The 14,897-nt window shown below is 38.1% G+C and overlaps 3 protein-coding genes across 4 annotated transcripts; all 3 read left to right on the top strand.

Annotated features, from left to right (window-relative positions):
• The first annotated feature begins 269 nt into the window (after window positions 1-269).
• On the top strand, window positions 270-5,372 carry rassf1 (Ras association domain family member 1). Its single transcript, XM_077727242.1, has 7 exons — window positions 270-417; window positions 1,422-1,854; window positions 3,004-3,125; window positions 3,505-3,609; window positions 3,828-4,110; window positions 4,195-4,310; window positions 4,917-5,372. Exons 2-7 carry the CDS (start codon window positions 1,587-1,589, stop codon window positions 5,064-5,066), a joined length of 1,044 nt encoding a protein of 347 aa, XP_077583368.1. The 5' UTR covers window positions 270-417; window positions 1,422-1,586; the 3' UTR covers window positions 5,067-5,372.
• An 893-nt stretch (window positions 5,373-6,265) lies between these two features.
• Window positions 6,266-9,309, top strand: tusc2b (tumor suppressor 2, mitochondrial calcium regulator b). Its single transcript, XM_077726360.1, has 4 exons — window positions 6,266-6,418; window positions 7,105-7,333; window positions 8,189-8,309; window positions 8,533-9,309. The coding sequence occupies exons 2-4, from the start codon at window positions 7,185-7,187 to the stop codon at window positions 8,596-8,598; spliced, it is 336 nt and encodes a 111-aa protein (XP_077582486.1). The 5' UTR covers window positions 6,266-6,418; window positions 7,105-7,184; the 3' UTR covers window positions 8,599-9,309.
• A 1,114-nt stretch (window positions 9,310-10,423) lies between these two features.
• hyal2b (hyaluronidase 2b) lies at window positions 10,424-14,273 on the top strand. Of its 2 annotated transcripts, none has more exons than XM_077727137.1 (3): window positions 10,424-10,522; window positions 12,199-13,151; window positions 13,438-14,273. In XM_077727137.1, exons 2-3 carry the CDS (start codon window positions 12,228-12,230, stop codon window positions 13,915-13,917), a joined length of 1,404 nt encoding a protein of 467 aa, XP_077583263.1. In that variant the 5' UTR covers window positions 10,424-10,522; window positions 12,199-12,227; the 3' UTR covers window positions 13,918-14,273. The 2 variants fall into 2 exon arrangements, with proteins under 2 accessions (XP_077583263.1, XP_077583262.1); XM_077727136.1 differs by lacking the exon at window positions 10,424-10,522 and adding an exon at window positions 11,545-11,713.
• The last annotated feature ends 624 nt before the right edge of the window (window positions 14,274-14,897 follow it).

The raw sequence follows: 14,897 nt of genomic DNA, 5'->3' as shown, positions 1-14,897 counted from the left end.
CATCAAGAACATAAATACATAGGGAAGTTAGCAAATAACAACAACACACAAACATCATTTGGAACAGATGAATGAAAAATAAATCATCAAATTATTAGTGGCATTAACTGCTAAGTGCATTATTGCATATATTCATGTATGTCAGTAGCAGAAGAAGAAAAAACACGCTGAGGTTCTTCCATGGATTTTTTGTTTTTTTTTTTAGACGAGGATTCCTCTTTATCGGATGCTGGACATGTGGGATTAGGAAGTAATCCCACATTACTCGCTTTGTGCATGCGCAAAATGAGGTGAGTAAACGGCGTCGGGGGGGAACCATCTGTAGAAAACTCATCCCAAAAACTGCCTTTCCAGCCTTTTGCGTACGTCTCCTCTCCACTTCAAGACCTCCAAACATGAAACCATCAACTCATCGAGGTAAGCATCCTAAAATATCCTTTTAGCGCGTGTTTCACTCTTTTTTTTTCTCATTCTCACCGTTTTAATCCGGATTTTTTTTTTTTACCATTGGGATTTGCTATCAAGGATGTGAAATGATTGTCACATTGATTTTAAACTTTTATTTTCTAGACACATCAGGATTTAAATCGCTTAATTTGTGCAGACAGAAGGACATTTTTAGGACCACAATGTCCTCTTGTTAGTGGGTTTAAATGTACCGTGCAGTGACCCATTTGGCACTATAATAGAGCCCGGGTTGTTCATATGCAACTCACAATGCAGCTCCACTGGTAAACAACAAGTATATATGCCAAAAAAAAAAGGTTTCACATGGTATCCTAAAATTGAATTAAATTCAATCTGGGAAACTGGATTGAGATTACATTTTGCACATTTAATAAGGAATATATACTCTTTCAATTTGTAGAATGCTAGTATGTTTTTGCATGATGAGTACTTTTCAATATGGGTTTACATTATATTAAATATAATGAGTGGTATTGCTTAGAAAAATGTTATTTAATTTGTAAAGATAACTGAATTAGGGATTTAAAAAAAAATTCTAAATATACATTTGTTTTATTAAGAAAAATATTATTCCTATTTATATTGAATGTCCTCTGCCAGTCTTTATTTAAAGGTTATTTAAAGATTCCTGTGACACTTAATTAGAGTTATTACTCTTAGAATAAGAATTATAAATTGAATAACAATAAACTTTTTCAAAATCACAATATCAGAAAATATAACTTTTTGGGGTATTCACAGGTTTAGTATTTTTTTATTTGATTTTTTATAATTTTGATAACTTATAATTTAGCATGACATATTTAGATTCTGATGGTGCTAGTTTCCTTAGATTAAGAGGTGAGACGCAATGGGAACATTGTTAATGTTAAAAGTGAAATTACCAATATAGGAAATACATCAAGCTTTCTACTTTGTATGTAATATATGATACCATTATATGATTTCCTCAGATTTGGTGACCTGGACTGCAGAATTCAAGTCAACATGAAAGTGACAAACTGAGCTACTCTTTTAGTGTCCTCAAATTCTGATGTGGGATCAGTGGAGGGGGATACCATACCAGACAAGCTTCCGGACATTGACATTTAACTTGACATGATTGGGTCGGATCCAGGATGCCTAAATGTGAGCTGATTGAGTTGAAGGATCTCAGTGTGAATGATCCTATTGAACTGGCAGCACCTGTTCCACGTACTTCTCCAAATCAGGCTGCTCACTTCCACATTGTCCGTCTAGTTGGGGACACTGTCAACATCGAGGTCCCCTACAGACAAGCTGGTGCGGGTCACGACTTTCAGCCTTACGGTCACACTCATCTTACCTGGTGCGACTTGTGTGGAGAATTCATCTGGAGTATTTATAAGCAAGCCACACGATGTACCTGTAAGTAACCTGCACAGCATATTTAGTTTAGCAAGCCATAAAACTGAAGATAAATAACAAAATGTATATATGAAGGGTGTATGAAAAGTTTTAGGCATCAGAAAAATGTAAGAGCATAAGGCATTGTTTGATCATTCATTTTCAAAGGGATGAACAGAATAAGTCTTTTGTTTGGAACTGAAGAAACCCCCCTATGACATCATTACTGGCAAAATGCCTCACCACGCTGTCACACTTCAATTATGGGGCATTCTCTGCTAATATATTCAACATTCATTCATTCATTTTCCATAGCGCTTATACTCACAAGAGTCAATTTTGTTGATTTTCTAAACATGTTATCATGAATTTCTGAGGTAGTCATGCGTCTCAAATGCAGATACTCTATGACTCGTGTCAAAGTGGCGGCCCGGGGACCAAATCTGGCCCACCGCATCATTTTGTGTGGCCCGGGAAACTAAATCATGAGTGCCGACTTTCTGTTTTAGGATCAAATTAAAATGAAGAGTATAGATGTATATTAAATGTCCTGAATTTCCCCCTTTTAAATTAATAATTGTCATTTTTAATCATTTTTTTTGTTTTTAGTTTAAAAAATTATTTTGTACAATCTGAAAATATATTTAAACAAGGCTAAAACAACTTAATATTCAGGGCTTTTAATCCAGATGGAAACATTTAGGATGTTGTCCACTGTGGGCGATGACCTACAAAATGCACAAGTAATGAATTTGCATTAAATGAGGCATGATTGCAAGCCAGTTTGTCAGCCTATAATGAGTCATCATGTTCCTGCAAATAGGAGCCATGATGGTGACGACAGTGTGATGTGTGTGATCCTATTTGGAGCATATAAAAACGTCACTTTTACATTACACTATTGAGATATACTGTAATAGTGGAACAGAATTTTCATTATCTACATAACGCAGGATGTTCTTGTTGTTGTTTCCATCCGTTAAACTTGCAGGATTATCTGTCTTGGATGTTTTCGCCCTTGAAATATCCGCCCCCTTAATCTGTCACAGATCATAAATGTGTTTGTCATGTTACCCTGGAAACCACTGGCTGGCACTAATGTTTTTATTGACATTCAGCGTGAGGCAAAATGTAAAATAATGGAAGTGAAACAAGACAATTTGTCCGCAGATTGCAGTTACACTTGTCATCCCAGATGTCGACCACTCATCCAGCTGGACTGTGGGGCAGAAAGAAGTTTGCCAACAGGGGTGGATTTCTCTGATGCTTCCATTGAGAAGGACACAAATGTGGTGAGGATCAAAGTATCAATCAATTTTATTGCATTTTGTTTAAGTCAGATGAATCACAAGTCTGTTCTTTGCATGTCAATGGACACAAAAGCACAACTGATTCAGTTCACTCATATGTAACTGGGTCCTATTTAATGCAATCTCTTTTTTTAGTCCATTTTTAGTGAATGCTCTTTAAAAAAGTACTGAGGCAATCATTTTGAATTTTTTACAATTAAACAGATGTTTCATTGTTGAACTATATTAAATTTAGGACTAAAAATTTGAACAAAAATATTTTTTTAAACTACATTTATTTACCTGTTTGGTTCTGCTGAAGTTCAAAAGTCCAGCGACATGTTCTGTTTTTCTAAAATCATCTTATTTTTTTTATTTTTAGGATGAGCAAAGTGACTGGCACAAACAGGAGTTAAGCCATGTTGAAATTCTTCAAAAGGTGAAGGAATACAATGCTGAGATCAACAGCAACCTCTGCATGGTGGTGGTGAGATAAATTACCTCTTTGTTTTTATGTTGTTGTTTTTTTAAATTTAAATGATCTTTTTTTTTTTTGCATCTCAGAACAATATGATGGTTGTCATCATTTAAAATAAACCCACATTAGGTTCACTGGTCAAATTTTGCTCAGAAAAGAAAAGAAAAATGTTATTTGGCGACTCCAAAATTCCAACTGATATTTCCATTGGTCTGTTTTCCTCTTAGAGCAAAGACGGCACCTACACAGGGTTCATCAAAGTCCATTTCCAGCTCCTACGTCCGATTACCCTGCCTCCATCCCAGAGCCCAACACAGGATGAACCTATGTATGGCCAGCGGATGACACGAAGGACTTCTTTCTACCTCCCAAAAGATGTTGCAAAACACCTGCACATAAGTTCCCGAACACCAGTACGAGAAGTCATTGAGGCTTTGCTTAATAAGTTCACAGTGGTGGACAACCCAGCCAAATTTGCCCTCTTTGAGCGCACTGACAGAGACAACCAAGGTAAACACTACACATTTGTCATTAAGACAAAAAGTATTCTTCGCTAATCTGACAACTGTTGTATGTTATGCTTTGTCCTGGTAGTGTCCATGAGAAAACTGCGAGACGACGAGTGTCCCCTCCAGTTGCGTTTGTGTGCTGGACCAAGTGAAAAAGTCTTAAGTCTCGTTCTCAAAGAGAATGAGACTGGAGATGTGAATGTAAGTTCATAAGATAAACCAGACAGTATCTTATGATACAGTTTACACCAGGGGTGCTCAATACGTCGATCTTGGGCTACCAGTCGATCGCTAAGCTACTATTGGTAGATTGTATGACAGTAAGGTTTGATCCAAGGATTGGATGTGTAGTAAAATTGCTTTCAACTGTAAACTCTCTCTTTCTCATGATTGTAATTTTGAGAGTGAGCGAATCCGGCAACCAAACGTCCGTTAGGCGAAACATCCGGGGACAAAGTGTCCGTTGACCAAATGTCCGGTCAGGGCCTTGTCAGGGGCCAGAAAAAAAGGTTAGATAGCACAAAGTTGGGTGCTTGAAAGGTAGATCTTTGAGCAAAAAAGTTTTAGTACCCCTGGTTTAGATTCTATTAGATTAGATAACTTTATTCATCCCGTATTTGGGAAATTTCCAAAAAAACTTATCATATAAAATACTACACTCATATAGGTATTTATTTCGTTAGAACACTATGATGCCAAAACAAGAAGTTGCTTTCAAACTCAAATTGAGATGTATTATCTTTATAGAGGTACAGTATTTATGATGCAATTGTACATTGTAATCTTTTTTTGGGATCTCCTCCACAGTGGGATGCCTTCAGCTTTCCTGAGTTGTCCAATTTCCTGCAAATTCTACAGCGTGAGGAAGAAGAGCACGTCCGCCAGATAGTGAGGCGATACACTCGCACCAGGGACACAATCAAGCATGCCATGGTGAAGATAACTACTCCTGCTTGACTTTTGAGAACACATTTAGAAATAAAGGGAAGTTTATCAGACTTGAAAATGGCTTAATAAAGATTACTAAGCTAGCAGGAGCACTGAATATTAAACAATGTGAAGTATAGTTTCTTTCTACCACATGCCAATGTGTATATAGTTCAAATATTCCAGTATTTCGTTTGTTACAGGTATTTATAGTGAGTTCGAAATATACTGTCTGAATATTTAATGGATGTTTGTTTGGAATCTAAAATGCTGCTCAAGTGGAAATGTGTGGTTAGTAGAATTACTGGATATAATTAAAAAAAGAGATGAAAACGCTGCTGTTTTTTTTGTTTTTGTTGATAGCGAGTTGTTCTGCGGTGGTGTTCATACATAAAATGACTTATAAGTCAAAACAACAAGTAGCAATTAACAAAAATGGCTGAATATTAAGACCAACCGTATCTATACGTATGTGCAACTACATGTATGTATATGTATATTTATATATGTATGTATAAATATTTCAGCAATGCGCTTATTTCTTTATTAACTTATTTAATGAATGGTTGTTTGTCTCCTTGTGCCCTGTGATTGGCTGGCCACCAATACAGGGTGTCCTCGCCTCTGTGATGAACTCCAGGACACTAGTGAGGATAATGCGTTCACATACCTGTCAACTGGTACGTTCTCGCCGTAATTGGTACAACTGAAAGCCCATTTTTATATTGGTACGCTGTACACATGAAAATGGTACGCTAAACGGTGATTTTGAGAAAAAAAAATAAATTAAGGCACTTTCTAGCCATTTTTCACCATCCGCCATTGTTTCTTCCCGGAAACGCATGTCTGCCAAGTGATATATGTACCGGCGCCTCTGATTGGCTAAAAAAAAAAGATCATGATAAACATTTCGTTTTGTAACACTTTCACCATGTGATTTCCGTTTCCTGTTCCCTTGTTTATGTTTACTTTCATTTGATCAGCTGTTTCTGGCATTTTCTACTTGTTGTTCGTGATTTTTTACAAAAAAGTAAAGTGGTAAGATTTTCCATGTATTTATACATATATGTAAGGGCGAAAACAAAATTTGGTAAGATCACAAATGGTTCGAGGTTGACAGGTATGCGTTCAGAAAATGAAATGAGAGATGAGTATATTGCGATTTAGTACATATGCACTGAGAATGGAGTTAAGGTCCCATCCTACAGGGGGCGGTGAATTATAAAGAGGCCACTTCAGAAATGGATAGTAGAAGAAACCCTTCCACAGCTTTTCTAGGAAGCTACTTCAGCGTACCTGCTAGGTCTTCGTAACCCCAAATTTCGTAAGCTGATAAATCGAGTTTGTCAAGAAAAACAACACATTTTCAAAAGCTACACTTGGTATGTTTTTGATCGAGCTGCATTCTATGGTTGTCATTTTTCTAAAACGTTGCATTTGACAGCGTCATTCTACAAACCACTAAGAAATCCGACCTGAGTGAATGTCATACGGATTACTAATGTATTTTTATCCTTAATTATGCAGTAATATATCATTTTCCCTTGTACATTTTGATAAGTGTCAGTCATTTTAGACAAGTCGAGCTCGTCTAGTTAGCCTCGCCTTCTTTCGGCAATGTGTTAAAGCCTTCCGCTACACTCACATTTTTTTTTTCATTTATTTTACATGCTTGTTCATACAAACACAGGAGGAGACTTTGTTGATGTTTTTACGGTTGTCCACGCCCGGTCAAAGTCCAATTTGAACTGGAATAGGTTTCGACTCAGTCTATGGAGGGATGTAAAGTGGAATCTTAAGCAAACAATATTTCATGTCCGGGTTTTGCATTTTTACTCGTGCCCTGTCAAATTGAAGGGTCAAATGAATTGAGCCAATGGGATTGAATGGGATGGTTGGTCGGATGCGTTAATTGACTGCCATGCCCAATGTTTAAATGTATCTCCTTTAATTCAGCATATACCATTTTTGCAATAACCTTTCCAAATCAAGTTAATGTCACCCAATTTGACAACACATCCTGTCTACTGTATGTAAATGTCTAATTTTCATCTCTTGGATCTTGCAGTTTCCCCAGGTTCCACAGCTAGTGGTGTCACAGTCATCCAATAGAGTGACACCCAAGTAAATTATGTGCTGCAGCTGAAGATGGGTGGTAGCGGATCCAAATCCAAAGGATTTTGGCCTTTCTCTGGCTCAGGCAGTAGCGACGACCAAGCCAAAGATGGAAATGAGCAGACAATGGCTCGAGCGCGCAGTTTTCCAGGCGCAACACCTTTTGTGTTTACCAGGAGAAGGTAAGTGTATATTACATATGGTTAGTGCCTCAGTGGGGTGGGACTTGGGTTCAAATCCAGGTCTGTCCACCTGTGTGGAGTTTGCATGTTCTCCCCGGGCCTGTGCTTTTTTTTCCAGGTACGCCCTGTCATGTCTCACAGTACAAATAAGCTTTTGCCAAGTCTTAGAATCTCTGATTTTATAAGCCACTCTAATAGCCTTTTATTTGCAGACCTTTTCAACAAAGTACTTTGCTTTATATATAGCAATGGGAAGGGGGGTGGGTGTCTGGATGGAGTCTATTTCGGTCCACACACTGGGGCAAAAACAGTATTAACTCAGCCACTTATCAAAAAACTAATCATTTTTAATAACGCTAAGGAAAGCTTCAGACTCCCAGTCAATTTGATTTTAAACTCAGGTGGATTATCTTCCTTGCTCGGGTCTTGCTTTGCTTTCGTCTGCATGCCACTGGAAATATATATATATATATATCTTATCCAGAAGATTGGACTCGATTTATGGGAACACTGTGATGACTTGTAACTCAACTGGGAATTGAATAAAAATATCACTGGCTCGAGCTACACTTGCCAGGACTGGGAGGATGTGCGTCTTGACTTGACTCTGGAGGCATTGACTTAAGACTTGACTTGACCTCGCAAGGCAATGAATCAACTTGATTATCAATAAGACTCCGTAAGAGGCAATTACTGCACAGAGGCATACAGAATGTGTTGCCTTCATTATAAGGGTTTAATTTTTGTTATGCTCCTGGCATGGTTTGTTTGTTTCGTTCAATATGGCTCAACGATTTGGGTTGGCAAACCCTTCAAATTTACTGAAGATGAACAATATTTTTTTTTCTTTTGCAGCTCTTTGTTTTTGGATGAGGATGGCGACCTGGCCCACGAGTTCTATGAAGAGACTATCGTGACAAAGAATGGACGTAAAAAAGCCAAACTGAGGAGGATTTACAAAAACTTGACACCTCAGGTGAGGAGGTTGAATGTGGAAATTATCAATTGGTATTTGACAAAATTTCCTTTAGTTCATGAATTGTCATCCTTGTGTGGTAAATAAGACGTTTGGCCGAGCTATTGGTATCTAAATAGCTAAGCTAGGCCACACGAGGGAAAGAGCAAGTCAAATGATCACTACTGTTTACAGCCAAGTATTTGCCTTTATGTTAAGATGACATATTCTTTGTCTGTTGCAGGGAATCATAAAGCTGGACCTCCCTTGCATCCATGTAGATTTCCCAGTCGTCCTTTGCGAAGTGTGACGACATCCTCGAAGCGTCGCTAGACAAAAACGCTGTCAGTTCCGTCCTGTGGTTTTGCCCTGCAACTTTGGAGACCAGAAACACTTAGCTAATACACCACGCATCTCATGATATATTGGAAAAATGCACCTTCTGGTCAGGATGATGTCTTCTGAAATGAGCCTTTGCATATGATGTTGTCAGCAAAGTGTTCTCAATCGCCAGGGGGAGGGCATAGGATGGTGCCAAGTCGGGAAAAACATTCTCGGTTTACATGGTGTGTATGCATGTAAGTGTGCTGTCGCGGACATGGGATGGTTTATAGTCCGGATTTGATTGCTCCACATTTTTTTTTAAGTTTTATTTAGGTTTGGTTTGGGAAATCTTAAAGGAAATGATTTCCAACTCTTTCTTTCCCACATGTATTATCTAGAGAAGGAACGTAGTTGCAAAGTTAAACATTTGTTTATTGTTTCTTTTCTAATTTTACTATGCATGGGGAGAAAATCAGATGTTTGCTCATAATAATGAAGGGAGTTGACAATCAGTAGCCCTCCATTTACACTCAAATGCTTCATTGATTTTGGTCTGTCACGTAGGAGTGACAACACTAGTACAAATGTATGATATAGAATCTGACTGTGGCTTCGCTGCTTCTGTATACAATATTTCACCTTTAATTTATTATAACTGTTTTGCTTTTTTTTTTTAAATAAATACACTATAAATGTCTCTTAGGCTTTTTAAAAATATTTTTTTCTTAATTTTGCTGGCTACCAAAATCAGATAAAGTAAACGGATAACATTTTAATAGTTGCCATAAATTGAGAAAACTTTTAGTGTATTTATTCAACCATTTTATTTCTTAAGACAAAGTTAAGTAAATTCCTGAGTAGTTGGCAGCCCTGGCTTCAATTTTACTCTATTAATGTCTTCATGATTCTTTGTGTAGCCTCCAAAATAACAGCCATACAAGTGTCTTATTGAGAGTAATCTAATGTAAACAACATAAAATGGAACCACATCCAAATCCCATGTTCTCGACCTCCACTGATGATCAAAATCTGATCCATCTGCAAAGGAAATTGCAAAGGAAAGTGATTTTCTTAAAAGCTGGGTTGTGTAACTGCCAAAGGAAAGGAAGGAAGAGATCCATGAAGCTCCTTAATGTTGTTTCCATGGGAAAAATGTTTGTCGCAAAGCTTTTCAATATTGCTAACTTTAAAGGATAAAGAGGTGCATATGGGCTGTGCTGATATCAAGTCCCATTTTATTGCCTCTTCAAATTGGCTCATCGTGTTTAACTTGCATGCAAGTGTCTACATAAACGGAAATGGCAAATTAGTGCTGGACGATTAACTGTCCAGTAATCACAATTGACATTAATGCTTTGCTTATCATATGTACAACCACTTTCTTTATTGGATGGATTTAAAATTATTCTGTGGGTTAAAACTGAAAAATTGCATTTAGGAAAGCAATAAAAACATATATGGTAGGCAAGGTAAATACTACTAAAATCTCTGCTATGAGTGTGAATGGTTGTTTGTTTTACTGTCCTGTGATTGGCTGGCAACCAATTGTCCAAACTGTCCAAAGTTGGCTGAGATAGCCTCCAGCACCCCCTGTGACCCTTTTGATAAGCAGAAAGTGGAAAATGAATGATTCCAAAAGCAGATGGTTCCCAACTGCTAAACCTATTGAGTGATATTGTGAGGAGTCAACTTTCAATTTGGCACTATCTCCTTGAACTTTTGATAACGTTTGTCTTTCCGATTCTTCTTGGCAAACTAACAGAGGTGGAGTCTATTGCAGGATTATTTAAAAGCGACGAGAGGTTATTACAACTTTGTGGACTCATTCTACCCTTCAGTGGTGAAGCCCATAGTGATTAGAAGAACTACTCCAAAGTTTGCATTGTTATTGCACTTTTTCTGGCTGGGAGGTAAGCATTTATTATTACTTACTATTACTTTTTCCTTTCATACAATTACATGTTTAGATTTATATTGGCCCCAAAATCTGACCAGGTTCTCTTTAAATTCAAATGCATCATTCATTTTGATATTACATAAAATATTTGTAATATATTATTAATTGATTAAATTGCTTTTAGTCATTCATCTTCTGTACTGTTTTTTTTTTAAATATTGCATATCAAATGTTTTATTTTAAGCATTAAGGTTTTTTTTATTACATGGAGCCAGATAAAGATTCTGCATAATCTTAGATTATTGATAGAATAATAAATAAAAAAAAATAGTTGCGTATACTCGTTAGGACATGTCAATGATAAGTGAAGAATTATTCATGTTATTCGACTGAAATACGTTCACATCTAAGTACAGATGAAAATTGCAATGCATAGTAAAAATGCATTTAATAGAGGAATTGTGTAAATATAAAAGATATTAGAATAAAGTGCAAGCGTTCTACATGGAGCGAAAAAAACAAAATTGTTTTCAATAATCAATTTGAAAATCTCTTAGGTGCCAAAAATGGAATGTCTTTTCATGAACAACGCCGTATTGCCGTAGAAAGAATATGTACAATGCTAGATGTAAGATAAACTTGGCAGCATAAGAAAGGACTGCCATCTTGAAGTTTTCTGTGACTCAATTATAGATGGCCTAAATTGAGACTTTTTTTTCCTTCAATTGAATATGCCAGTGGTTGAGTCTGCATATAATATTATTGTATTAATTAATATTCTGGCAATCAAAGTTGTTTGAAAATGAGTTTAATATTTAACAGCTGTTTCAAAATACATTCTTCTCAAACAGGCTTCAGAATGTTGTTGTCCATCGTGTTTTTTTTAACTTATGTACCAAATATAGATAACATGGACCCTTGAAATAAAAACTTGGAGGTATTTACAACACGTCCAAACTGGATCTTTCTACTGGGGGTTTTTGGCCCCGACGCAAAATGTCTGACATATGACGACCGTCGTTTCCATTAGTTCACAGTGCTGATCGAGTATCTAGTTTCCTAAATGTATCTTTAATAGTCGTTCCTTTCATTCTTTCTGCGGTTGTCTGCAGTGTGAATATTATTTGACTAACCAGCATGCACTGAGAAGTTATGAGGATTGCATTTCTCATGGCTTGTCGGCGGAGAAGAAATTTATCACTCGGTGAGTAGAAAGAATTTGATTAGATCTGACAAGAAAAGAGGAAGTTATAATTAGATGTTTGACAAACTCCGCACATATGTAAACCAGTGCTTGAAACAACGTGTCAGTCAGTGATCCCTTCATTAAAAAATAACGTAGCTGCCAAAATGCATTTTTTTTACATTTTAAATGTCATTTTTAACATTCCTAAATCCAATTGTCAAACAATAGCTCGATTATAACTGCAAATAATTGATCCTGTAGAATATTTATATTATTATAAGTATACACTAAGACCCAAATCACTTGTGAAGAGGTTCATTACCTTTAAAATGTTTAAAACGTACAGTATTTTTATAATGCAAAAAAAATACCTTAAAAACAACAACTAAATTAGCAATCTTTCATTGTCAAATTGTGAACTGCAATAATCCCGGGGTCTACTGCACTGCTCATTGAGCTCTAGACATAAAGTCTTGTTAATAATCGATACATTTTATTGGCAGAGTCACAGGAGAAAAGGTGAGCGTCGGCCATGGAGGCTGTCTGGCTGCTCTGCTTGATCCTGACCGTAATACCTATACGGATGGGTTCGTGTGTCACCCAACTAAAGCAAACAAGATGGCCTTTATATCCCCAGACACCAGTGCTCCTGGTTTGGAATGCCCCCACACAGGACTGTGTCCCAAGGCACGGTGTCACCTTACCCTTGGACCAGTTTGACATCGTGGCCTCGCCTAACGAGGGCTTTGTCCGACAAAACCTGACCATATTCTACAAAGAACGGCTTGGCCTCTATCCTTATTACGAGCGAGATGGCATGGCGGTAAACGGTGGTCTCCCTCAGCTTACCAGCCTAACGGAACACTATGAGAAGATGCCAGAAGGCGTACAAAAATACATACGGGAACCCACGGCTAAAGGTTTGGCTGTTATTGACTGGGAAGAGTGGCGTCCACTATGGATAAGGAACTGGGATTCCAAAGATATCTATCGACGGAAATCTAAGGAAATGGTTCTCGAGAAGAATCCTGCATGGAGCCAAGAGAAAGCTGCAAAAGTGGCCCAGCAGGAGTTTGAGCTCTCTGCACGTAAATTCATGCTGGAGACACTGAAACTTGCCAAAAATTTGAGGCCCAATCAACTGTGGGGCTTTTACTTGTTTCCGGATTGCTATAACCATGACTACCGAAACGGCTTGAAGAACTACACGGGTCATTGTCCGCGGCTTGAGAAGTACCGTAATGACCAGCTCAATTGGCTTTGGATGGAGTGCACTGCACTTTTCCCCTCCATATACATTGGCTCTGTGTTGCGCTCTACACACTATGGCCGCTTGTTTGTGCGCAATAGGGTGAAGGAGGCCATGCGGCTCGCATCTGTTGGGGATGGATTGGCTCGTCCAGTTTTTGTCTACACTCGGCCAACATACATCAATGAAATGGAACGACTAACTGAGGTCAGTTGGTTTTGTTGAATGACAGTCTAAAGTACTTGGACTCTGACATCATTTAGGTATGCATAGTCATAAATTGCTAGTGACCTGAGTACAGAGAATGTAGCCTTATACTTCCTTATAATATTTTATGAATCAATTATTAGCCAATATTGAATAATGACGCACTGCTGGCTTTTAAGAAAATTAAAGTCTTTTAGTTGTGCAGAAATGCAGTATTTTTATATATTTAAAAAGACCATACTGTTAGCAGGCCAATGTTTGACCTCTGTGCTGCTGCACTTCACAGATGGATCTGGTGTCCACCATTGGTGAAAGTGTAGCCCTGGGAGTGGCGGGAGTCATCTTCTGGGGGGATTCGTCCTACTCGAGCAACAGCAACTGCTTGGCCCTGAAAGACTATCTCAGCGGAACACTTGGCCGCTACCTGCTTAACGTGTCCACAGCGTCCGAGGAGTGCAGTCGGGCGCGGTGCAACCTGCACGGCCGCTGCTTGCGCCAGCAGCCGGACAGCGACACGTACTTGCACCTTAGTGCGTCCACACACATCATCAGCAGGCAGGAGGACGGCCACCTGAAGGTGATTGGCAAGCCCGGCGAGGCCGAGATAGCTTATTTCCAAGAACACTTTCAGTGCCAGTGCTACACTGGTTACCTTGGGGAGGCTTGTGGTTTGAGAGCACGGGGGCATGGTACAGCCCCTTCCCCTCTAGCATCGTGGCTATTTAGCCTCTTACTGCCACTAGGACTCCTCATCCTTCTGCAGTGAAGATGAGAATGCTCAACAATAATAATGCGGAGTCCTATGTAAAGTACTCACTTCTAAAAGTTGAAGTCAGCTGATTAAAACTCCAGCACTCCACGCCTCCCTGTAAATGTTTAAAATTCCTCTTTACGAACTGAAGGGGCTACACATTGCCTTTTCCTGACAAAATGTGTCAATTGTGAACTTTCATTGTCATTGCACCATTCAGGAATGTCGCCGGTCGACACAATATATCACAATATATTATTGATTAAATCAGGGGTTTCAAACCGACTCCGTAAAGAGCTGCAGTGGGTCCTAGTCTTTGTTTCAACCTGCACCCCCTGCGGCCATTTGCTGGATTAAATACTCATAGATACATCAAGGATTTAGAAGAGCTGCTTGATTACTGTTGTGTAGTCTTCTGGTATTGGTCATGGTTTTAAGAGTTGAAAGAAAAAAATAATTTACTGTATATACAGTATTTTCTCGCATTTTAGCCGCATTTGTAATTAAAGATGACTGAATCAAGGGTATGGCTCATGCACATAAGACTTGCTATACTCTTTTTGGCAAAGTAACATTTACTATTTGTTGGTTATTTTCTGTTTTGCAGTAAGAATAGATGTTTAGATGTTTTTTTTTTCTTAATTGCAGGATTCATCTCAACTGGTAGCATAGGGTCATGCCCCAGTTTAAATGCCTTTCAGTTTTATATGGATAAGAAATATTTGGACGTGCTGAGGAATAACAGACATAAATCTTACTGACTATTAATATTGTATAGCCTTTCATGTATAACTTAGACTCTGTTATTCAGTAAAGATATAATATATATATAAACTACAGATATAATTTGGTCAAGTCAGGTGCATGTTTCCTGTCTGAATTCCTGCTAATACAAATATGAAAAAGTATGCAGTACATTTTTTTAGTTGCTGTTGCTAGCTGGACAGTTTATGTATTCAGTAGAATTCTGTATTCTCAGTGCCAGTGGACAAAAC

This window comes from Stigmatopora nigra, chromosome 10 (assembly GCF_051989575.1).
Source record: "Stigmatopora nigra isolate UIUO_SnigA chromosome 10, RoL_Snig_1.1, whole genome shotgun sequence".
Taxonomy (NCBI): Eukaryota; Metazoa; Chordata; class Actinopteri; order Syngnathiformes; family Syngnathidae; genus Stigmatopora; species Stigmatopora nigra.
The sequence above is the reverse complement of the archived record's forward strand: the minus strand, read 5'-3'. Positions and strand labels throughout refer to the sequence as shown.

What these genes read in the sequence shown, in the direction of transcription:
- tusc2b (XM_077726360.1), top strand. Translation starts at nt 7,185, where the DNA reads ATGGGTGGTAGCGGATCCAAATCCAAAGGATTTTGGCCTTTCTCTGGC. An exon ending in TTTGTGTTTACCAGGAGAAG is followed by an intron (nt 7,334 to 8,188) that starts GTAAGTGTATAT and finishes TTTCTTTTGCAG; the next exon opens with CTCTTTGTTTTTGGATGAGG. An exon ending in ACAAAAACTTGACACCTCAG is followed by an intron (nt 8,310 to 8,532) that starts GTGAGGAGGTTG and finishes TGTCTGTTGCAG; the next exon opens with GGAATCATAAAGCTGGACCT.
- rassf1 (XM_077727242.1), top strand. Translation starts at nt 1,587, where the DNA reads ATGCCTAAATGTGAGCTGATTGAGTTGAAGGATCTCAGTGTGAATGAT. An exon ending in TTGAGAAGGACACAAATGTG is followed by an intron (nt 3,126 to 3,504) that starts GTGAGGATCAAA and finishes TTTTATTTTTAG; the next exon opens with GATGAGCAAAGTGACTGGCA. An exon ending in GCAACCTCTGCATGGTGGTG is followed by an intron (nt 3,610 to 3,827) that starts GTGAGATAAATT and finishes TTTTCCTCTTAG; the next exon opens with AGCAAAGACGGCACCTACAC.
- hyal2b (XM_077727137.1), top strand. Translation starts at nt 12,228, where the DNA reads ATGGAGGCTGTCTGGCTGCTCTGCTTGATCCTGACCGTAATACCTATA. An exon ending in AAATGGAACGACTAACTGAG is followed by an intron (nt 13,152 to 13,437) that starts GTCAGTTGGTTT and finishes TGCACTTCACAG; the next exon opens with ATGGATCTGGTGTCCACCAT.